The sequence below is a fragment of the Lolium perenne genome, chromosome 1 (genome assembly GCF_019359855.2).
Source record: "Lolium perenne isolate Kyuss_39 chromosome 1, Kyuss_2.0, whole genome shotgun sequence".
NCBI lineage: Eukaryota > Viridiplantae > Streptophyta > Magnoliopsida > Poales > Poaceae > Lolium > Lolium perenne.
Window position 1 is genome coordinate 58,703,543 of NC_067244.2, and position 9,785 is coordinate 58,713,327.

General features: G+C 43.7%; 1 protein-coding gene across 1 annotated transcript; it reads right to left on the reverse strand.

Annotated features, from left to right (window-relative positions):
• Positions 1 to 634: 634 nt before the first annotated feature.
• Positions 635 to 2,469, reverse strand: LOC127294585 (UDP-glycosyltransferase 73E1-like). Its single transcript, XM_051324440.2, has one exon. The coding sequence runs from the start codon at positions 2,406 to 2,408 to the stop codon at positions 945 to 947; it is 1,464 nt and encodes a 487-aa protein (XP_051180400.1). The 5' UTR covers positions 2,409 to 2,469; the 3' UTR covers positions 635 to 944.
• Positions 2,470 to 9,785: the final 7,316 nt, after the last annotated feature.

The window sequence follows — 9,785 nt, forward strand, 5'->3', positions numbered from 1 at the left end:
AGGGCGCCCGGGGCAGCAGCCTTGGGTTTGACGGAGGAGGTGGCCTCTTCTTCGCCGGAGAGGGTCGGCCTGCGGTTGGTGGTGGTGGATTTTTGATCTATCATCGCCATCCGGCGGTGAGACGGATGTGCATGGAAGCCGGCGATGGTGTCGCCGGTGGATGGTTGGGTTGGCCAGCCCGAGGGAGGACCTACCGGAGGCCTGGACTCGTGATCTGGCCGGAGGGTTGAGTTCCGGAAGGCTCCGCCGGCGAATGTAACGATGATTTGCCTGGAGTTTCTTGGATCGGAGGTATTCGGTCGTGCGCACCCATGCGTTTATTCCGACCGTTTGGTTACGGAGGGAGCGGCGCGAAGCTCTTTTACGTGTTGACATCAAGTGACTATGGATCCATGATGAAAGTCGGAAGAAGTGACTGTCAGGACGGCAAGAGGGGAGGACGAGCTAAGGGAGGTTCATGTCTCCGCGCTGGTGAGGGGCGTGCTTGGTGTCCGGGCTTCACAGCAGCGGTAGGAAGGTGGGGCGACAATACATGTGAAGCGCAGTCCTACCTTTCAGGTGAAAACCCAAGGTCTGGCCTTAACTGGTTGTGCTCGGCAGTGACCTTAGTGGAGGCATTGTTTTGAGAGTGGGGACTATCTTCAGGGTGAAAACCTAAGATCTTTGATCGGGCGACGACGGTGTTGGAGCACTGTTCCCTTCTTGGAGGCGTCGTTTTTTGGAGAGTCTGCAATTCAGGTGTTGTCATGGTGGTGGTTGTATTGCTGTTGTTAGGTCGGTGATACTGTAGCGGGACTTTTGTTTCTTAGTTTTCTTTTCATTTTTTTGGCTGTGTGTATCCGTAGTGCCATTAGGGTGGTGCGTTGTTGCAGAGGCTGGGTGTAATTGGTATCTCTCGATATTAATATATTCCCTTTATCGAAAAAAAAATCTTGTTACCGAGCTCACGCACGCCAAGAACTGGCCGGCACGCCCTTCTCCGTCCTCTGCGCGAGTTCTCCGACATGGCGAAGCATCTCCCCCAGATCGCGGTCCGACGACCCGCCCTCCGCCATTGCCTTTTTCGCCATCGTCGCGAGCTCCTTTGCCCTCGCCCGTATTAGCGCTCCCTCATCCATCAGCTCTGTCAGTGCCCTCTTAATTTCGTCCCTCCCGACCAGTGTCGCCGCCGCATCAGGATTGAGGAGCTTGTGCGTGATCGGCACCGTAACGCCGACGCGGACACCGGCGCCGAGGACGTCAACGACCAGCGTTTCGTTCAGAAACTGGTCCGCGAAGTCTGGCCATGTCAGGAGCGGCACGCCGTGGGAGAGGGACTCGAGCGTGGAGTTCCACCCGCAGTGGCTCAGGAAGCCGCCGACGGAAGGGTGCGACAGGATGGTCATCTGCGGCGCCCACCCACGGATGACCAGGCCGCGGCCCGCCACGCGTTCGTCGAACCCGTCGTCGAGGTCGTCGGCCTCCTTCGCCACCCAGATGAACGGCCGGTTTGACGACTCCAGGCCGGCGGCGAGCTCGGCGACCTGCGGCGGGAAGAGGCGGGCCATGCTGCCGAAGCTGACGTAGAGCACGGACTGGAGCGGCTTCTCGTCGAGCCAGGAGACGAGGCGGCCGGCGTCGACGGCCGAGCGGCTGCCTCGTCCGGCCGTCGTCTCGGCATCAGAGTCCAGGAGGCAGAGCGGCCCAACCGCCCACACCTTCCGGCCTAGCGCCTCCGCGTAGCCCTGGACGAACGCGCCCTCGAAGGCCGCGCACGTGTTGACGACGAAGCCGTCGGCGGTGGCCTCGGCGTCGAGCGTGTCGCGCCTGTCCTTCTCCAGCCCCGGCCACTGGAAGAACCCGAGCGACGTCGCCCTGTTAGCCACGGCGCGCACCGGGAAGTCCGGTATCTCGAACGGCTCGAAATCGCCGGCGACGCGGTCGTGCACGCCGTGCTTCGCCACGTTACGCACCGCCAGGAGGAAGAACGCCGAGGGGCAGTGGAACACGAACCGCGGGATGCCAAGCCGGCGCGCGACGTCGGCCGTCCACGGGTTGCACGTGTCGGCGACGATGCAGTCCGGCCGCCGGGGCAATCTCCGGAGGTACGCCTCGAACGGCCCGGCGAGCAGCCGCACGGCCTCGTTGAAAAGCGTGAAGTCGCCGCCCCTGACCGTGTCGTGGCTCTCGCAGCCCTCGGGCAGTCCCAGCGCCGGCCCCGGGAACTCGAGTTCGGCGACGTCGACAGCTAGGCCAGCGCGGCGCGCATGCTCCAGGACGGCCCTGTTGCGCGCTGCGATCACGGGCGTGAGGACGACGGTGACGCACGCGCCATCGCGGCCAGCGATGAGGCGGGCGAGGTCCATCGTGGGGATCATGTGGCCCTGCGCGAGGAGGGGAACCAGTACGAAGTGGAGCGGCTTCGCCATGGCCGCTGTACAACAAGATAGAGTTGAGGCGGATTATAGCCAACAAGGGTATTGTGCAATGAGAGTACACAGGACACTTCTGATTTAGTACTAGCTGTACTTTTTTCTCAAGAATACATCTATTATTATATACTAAAAGCAAAATGCGGATAGTGACACGAGGTTAATCCACATCATTAGAATTATTTTAGCTGTTAGATCTGTAATTTAATGGTTAAGATTTAAAAAAATTACGTAACATGTACAAGCGCATATTTTGTGGACATATATGACACGTCATGTTTGACACGTACATTTAATCCACATAACCAGAATAATTTTAGTTGTTAGAGATCTGTAATTTAATGGTCAAGATACAAAAGAAAATTACATAACATGTAGGAGCGGACAACCGTATTATGTTTGACACGATATGTACGTGACATGTCACGCCTGCACATCTAACCATGGCACAGATTTAAGGGAGTTTCTTTTTTTTGCAAATCAGATGTAAGGAAGTTTGGAAGTTCTATTTCCGCATCTATCTCCAAAAAAATACGTACAACCAAAATATCTGAATGAATCTAATCTTAGTGGGTCCGGCTAATACTACATGCACGTGATGACGTGATTAGTTAGGACTCTTTTACTATTTGCTTGCCTCTCAAGTCTAGACTGTAGTTAGGAAAATTATATCCTGGACATGTCTAGCAAATATCGAGTACTACGTAGAATTAAACATGTTATTAAGTCAGGCAAAATAATAGGTAGCCAGAAACAATTGCTCAAATACACATCTATTATTTATTATATATTAAAATAAATGTACATTAATACAATATAGATACCACATTGAACCACATAATCAAACTATTTTTAACAATTGAATTCAAAATTTATGGCTATGATTTAACAATGGTTAGTAGTGTGTTAGCCCGTTTGACATGGTCTGAAACTACAGATAAGATATGTGAAAATAATATTGACTGATGGTGTCAAAACATATCTTCATACATGGCCGTAGAGACGTCCGGGAAATAGAAAAGAAACTGTTTACTCTAGGTGGCTAGAACATGGTGCCAACTAGCAACATAGAATAGCACGATGTCTTATAATGTGAAGATTAAACTATTCAGTACACTAACACATGCATTGCTGCACTAGCATTGGCCGTTGCACAAATCCAGTAGCTGAAAGAAAATCAACGAAATAGTGCTACAAGCAAATAAACCCTAAAAAGCCACGGGTGATGGCATCCGCTCCATGCATGCAAATCGCTGACGTGAGCAAGTACAAATAGACTGAATGGGGTATGTTTAATTATATACTTATTTTGGTTGACCATCCATCGGTTTATACCGCTTTGTCTAGAGTAATTTGGATGGAAAATAAGAACCATGTCTGCGTGAATGTATAAACCTAATATGTTTCAGTTTTCTCATAACCAGTAACTTGGAAAAAAAAGTGTCGTACAATTACTAAAAAGGAATATGACGGTTAAGATCAAATGATACATATTCGAAATTAGGGGTAGGATGACTGAGATTAAACGATACAACGATACCTTTTAAGGGGTTTACACTGTTTTGAGATTGGGGAGGTCTACGGAAGCACAAGCCGAAAGAATAATGGGGCTATCAATTTTGCAACTACTATGAAAATTTTGAACCTGAAATTTAAGGTTAATCCTTGGAAGTGAACACTCCAAATAAACTTTATTCCTTCTTTCACGAATGATAAATATTATATCCTTAAAAGAGGGTGTACAATCTTTACATTTCATAGGGTTTACAAATATATACTAATTTATTAAATGCTTAAAGTGATGTTTCATTATACATGGTTGCCGCCCAAAGTTACCGATCAATTAGAAGAACCAGACTGCTTATAAATTAAGGAAAATCATTATGATACAATAAATGAAAATTCTTACAATATGTTTTCCCGACCAACAAGATTATTTTTATTCATTTTGCCAACGAAAGCCAAATTACCATGAGTTGTTGTGTGTTTAACAGTTTTTTATCCATTTAAATGACTTTCTCATACATGTTCATAACTATGATTTAACAATGGTTAGTAGTGTGTTAGCCCGTTTGACATGGTCTGAAACTACAGATAAGATATGTGAAAATAATATTGACTGATGGTGTCAAAACATATCTTCATACATGGCCGTAGAGACGTCCGGGAAAAAGAAAAGAAACTGCTTACTCTAGGTGGCTAGAACATGGTACCAACTAGCAACGTAGAATAGCACGATGTCTTATAATGTGAAGATTAAACTATTCAGTACACTAACACATGCATTGCTGCACTAGCATTGGCCGTTGCACAAATCCAGTAGCTGAAAAAAAATCAACGAAATAGTGTTGCAAGCAAATAAACCCTAAAAAGCCACGGCGATGGCATCCGCTCCATGCATGCAAATCAGTGACGTGAGCAAGTACAAATAGACTGAATGGGGTATGTTTAATTATATACTTATTTTGGTTGACCATCCATCGATTTATACCGCTTTGTCTAGAGTAATTTGGATGGAAAATAAGAACCATGTCTGCGTGAATGTATAAACCTAATATGCTTAAGTTTTCTCATAACCAGTAACTTGGAAAAAAAAGTGTCGTACAATTACTAAAAAGGAATATGACGGTTAAGATCAAATGATACATATTCGAAATTAGGGGTAGGATGACTGAGATTAAACGATACAACGATACCCTTTAAGGGGTTTACACTGTTTTAAGATTGGGGAGGTCTACGGAAGCACAAGCTGAAAGAATAATGGGGCTATCAAATTTGCAACTACTATGAAAATTTTGAACCTGAAATTTAAGGTTAATCCTTGGAAGTGAACACTCCAAATAAACTTTATTCCTTCTTTCACGAATGATAAATATTATATCCTTAAAAGAGGGTGTACAATCTTTGTATTTCATAGGGTTTACAAATATATACTAATTTATTAAATGCTTAAAGTGATGTTTCATTATACATGGTCGCCGCCCAAAGTTACCGATCAATTAGGAGAACCAGACTGCTTATAAATTAAGGAAAATCATTATGATACAATAAATGAAAATTCTTACAATATGTTTTCCCGACCAACAAGATTATTTTTATTCATTTTTCCAACGAAAGCAAAATAACCATGAGTTGTTGTGTGTTTATGTAGGGATTCGTTGCATAGAAAACAAAAATTCTCCTACCGCGAGAACGCAATCCAAGCCAAGATGCAATCTAGAAGACAGGAGCAACGAGGGGATGATCGAGACTCACTGATACGTCTCCAACGTATCTATAATTTCTGATGTTCCATGCTTGTTTTATGACAATACCGACATGTTTTGTTCACACTTTATGTCATTATTATGCGTTTTCCGAAACTAACCTATTGACGAGATGCCGAAAGGCCAGTTGCTGTTTTCTGCTGTTTTTGGTTCCAGAAAGGCTGTTCGGGCAATATTCTCGGAATTGGACGAAATCAACGCCAAACCTCCTATTTTTCCCGGAAGGCTCCAGAACACCGAAGGAGAGTCGGAGGAGAGCCAGGGGGCCCCACACCATAGGGCCGCGCGGGCTAGGGTCTGGCCGTGCCGGCCTAGGGTGAGGCCACCCTGTCAGCCCTCCTGCGCCGCCTCTTCGCCTATAAAACCCCTTTCGACCTAAAAACGCAGTACCAATTGACGAAACTCCAGAAAGACTCCAGGGGCGCCGCCACCGTCGCGAAACTCCAATTCGGGGGACAGAACTCTCTGTTCCGGCACCCTGCCGGGACGGGGAATTGCCCCCGGAGTCATCTCCACCGCCGTCTCCACCGCCATCGCTGTCTCCATGATGAGGAGGGAGTAATTCACCCCCGAGGCTGAGGGCTCCGCTGTAGCTATGTGGTTAATCTCTCTCCCATGTACCTCAATACAATAATCTCATGAGCTGCTTTACATGATTGAGATTCATATGAGTTTTGTATCACAATTCATCTATGTGCTACTCTAGTGATGTTATTAAAGTAGTCTATTCCTCCTCCATGATGTAATGTTGGCAGTGTGTGCATCATGAAGTACTTGGTTTATGCTATGATTGTGATCTCTTGTAGATTATGAAGTTAACTATTACTATGATGGTATTGATGCGATCTATTCCTCCTTTCATAGTGTGAAGGTTACGGTGTGCATGCTATGTTAGTACTTGGTTTGGTTGTGTTGATCTATCTTGCACTCTAAGGTTATTTAAATATGAACATTGAATTGTGGAACTTGTTAACTCCGGCATTGAGGGTTCATGTAATCCTACGCAATGGTGTTCATCATCCAACAAGAGTGTAGAGTATGTATTTATCTATTCTGTTATGTGATCAATGTTGAGAGTGTCCACTAGTGAAAGTATGATCCCTAGGCCTTGTTCCTAAATACTGCTATAGCTGCTTGTTTACTGTTTTACTGCATTTCTACTGCCTGCTATATCACCATCCATCACTACGCGCCAGCAAGCACTTTTCTGGCACCGTTGCTACTGCTCATATATATTCATACCACATGTATTTCACTATCTCTTCGCCAAACTAGTGCACCTATTGTATTAGGTGTGTTGGGGACACAAGAGACTTCTTGCTTTGTGGTTGCAGGGTTGCATGAGAGGGATATCTTTGACCTCTTCCTCCCTGAGTTCGATAAACCTTGGGTGATCCACTTAAGGGAAACTTGCTGCTGTTCTACAAACCTCTGCTCTTGGAGGCCCAACACTGTCTACAAGAATAAAGGCTCCCGTAGACATCAAGCACTTTTCTGGCGCCGTTGCCGGGGAGGAAAGGTAAAAGGCACTCATACTTCGGTTCCAGGTAACAGTACTTTTCTGGCGCCATTGTGTTTGTGCTCGAAGCTATTTCCTTTAGATCCTGCAATTGCATCTTTTTGTCTCTTGTTTACACTAGTTAGGCATAATGGAAAACAACAAAAAAATTGGTGAGCTTTTTAATCTTTTTCCTGATTTAGAATTGTTTGATGCGAAAATTAAAAAACCTATGGAACCTTATTTGCATGCTAGTAGCGATGTTATTAGTATGAATGCAATTACTGCTAATGCTATGGATAAGTCTAAGCTTGGGGAATCTAGTTTATATAAAAATAATCTTTTTGCTCCTCAGCTTTGGAAGAAATATTTTGCTCTGATAACGCTTTATCTCCCATGTGCGATAACTCTAATGATGCTTCTGATATTTTAAATCCACCTGCTGAAAGTATTCCGTATAAAATACCTGTGAAAATTATTGAACGTGTTATGGATAACCGCTATGAAGGGGATGGAACTGTCCATCCTAAAGATCATTTACAGTTTTTGCATGAATTATGCGGGTTATTCAAGTGTGCAGGTATCTCTATGGATGAAGTGAAGAAGAAGCTATTCTCTTTCTCGCTGTCTGGTAAAGCGGCGCATTGGTATAAATTGTTGGAGAATAGACATTCTCTTGGTTGGGAGGAAATTGCATCTCTCTTTTATTCTAAATTTTATCCTCCGCATGAAGTGCATATTGATAGGAATTATATTTATAACTTTTATCCTCGTGATGGAGAGAGTATTTCTCAAGCGTGGGGGAGATTGAAATCACTAATGCTCAAATGTCCCATTCATGAGCTCCCCCGTAATGTTATTGTTAATAATTTTTATGCGAGGCTTTCAGGACAACACAAGGACTATCTGGACGCGTGTTCGGAGGGATCTTTCACAAGCAAGGAGGTTGAAGCTAGGTGGGATCTTCTTGATCGGATTGAGGAGAATGCTGAAGGATGGGAGAACGACAAAGGTAAAGAGTCAGGTATAAATTATGATTATGAATGCATTGAAGCTTTTATGGATAGTGGTAAATTTCGAAATATGAGTGCTACTTATGGTCTTGACTCTCAAGTTGCTGCAAATCTTTATAAAGCCTTTGCTTCTCATTTTGAATTGCCTAAAAAGAATTTTGATAAGTATCATGAACCTTTTAAAGAGGCTTGCATGAAGAATGAAATTGTTGTTAATTATTGCAATAAGCATGCTCAAACCCCTAAGAATGCTATTTCCTATAAGCATGTTAACTTTTGTGGAATACATAGACCTTGTGGAATTAATCAAATCAAAGATGAATATTGTATCCATCATGCTAATGAAAAAACTAGAAAGTGGCTTAGGGCTCTAGATGATCTTGGTAAAAAGGTTTGCGCCCTCTATCCTTTTATTTGTGAAGTTTGCCATGAAGTGGGTCATTTTAATTTTCAATGCTCCTCCAATGATAATTTGAACCCAATGAGTGCTGCAAATTTGTATTGTGATGATGAAATTACTCCTAATCAGCATGATGAACTTACTTTATTTTTGGGGTGTGAAGAACTGTCGAGAAAAATCTCTTTGTTACATATGAGTGATCTTGATATTGATGATGTCCTGCATGGGTGTTTTTCTTATTGCATTGATAATAGCCATACAAATACTTACATACAAAATATTTTAGAAGATGACACCTTGCCAAAATATGATAGGACCGCTGTGTGTTTTCAACTAATTAATGAAAAGGAGGGATCCTCCCAAGTTTCTTCTATTGTTTCTGAAAGTAAATCAGGTTATGCGGACAAGCCACCCTTCAAGCCTCTTCCTCCTATAGAAAGGAACGAGGAGAAGGAAGAGAAGAAGAAGAAGAAGGGAACGAAGAAGAAGAAGAAGAAGAAGAAGGAGAATAAAAAGAAAGAGGTAACGGCGTATCCACGCGTGAATGAGATAACGCTAGGTAACCGTAAGTATGTTGCTCCTAATGATTATTGTGATAATGAATCTGAATACGATGATCTTCCTATGCCCTTTACATACATTAGCGATCATGATTTGAATGAGCACACTACTTTTGATATTACAAATCTCTGGGAAACTAATTCTGAAGATGATAATAATTGCCATAGTGTCAGTGCTATCCATGCTTCCTCCCATAATGATATAGAAAGCTCTAAGCTTGGGGAAGAGGTGTTTGAAAATCCTTTTGCTACTGGTCATTATGTTCTTGATACATCTCCTTCTAATAACAATGATGGTGTGGACACAGATAAACCGACTGTGAAAGATAACTATTATATTTCCTATGATGACACTGTGCCTCCGATCTCTGATGATTATTATAAAGAATGCTATGATATAGGTTCTAACTATCCTGATGAAACTTGTCATAGTCATGATTGGATTACCAAAAACAATTCCCTTAATATGCAACTTGTTTACCATGTTCAAATTCTTGATAATAATCTTACTCCAATTACTATTAATGAGAATAACTCTTCTTATGCCAAATTTAATGATACTTCTATGCATATGAACCATGATAAGAATGTTTTAAGTGATGGGTATATTGTGGATTTCATCAATGATGCTACTGAA

Excerpts from the sequence above, each read along its gene's own strand:
- LOC127294585 (XM_051324440.2), bottom strand. The coding sequence starts at position 2,408 with ATGGCGAAGCCGCTCCACTTCGTACTGGTTCCCCTCCTCGCGCAGGGC.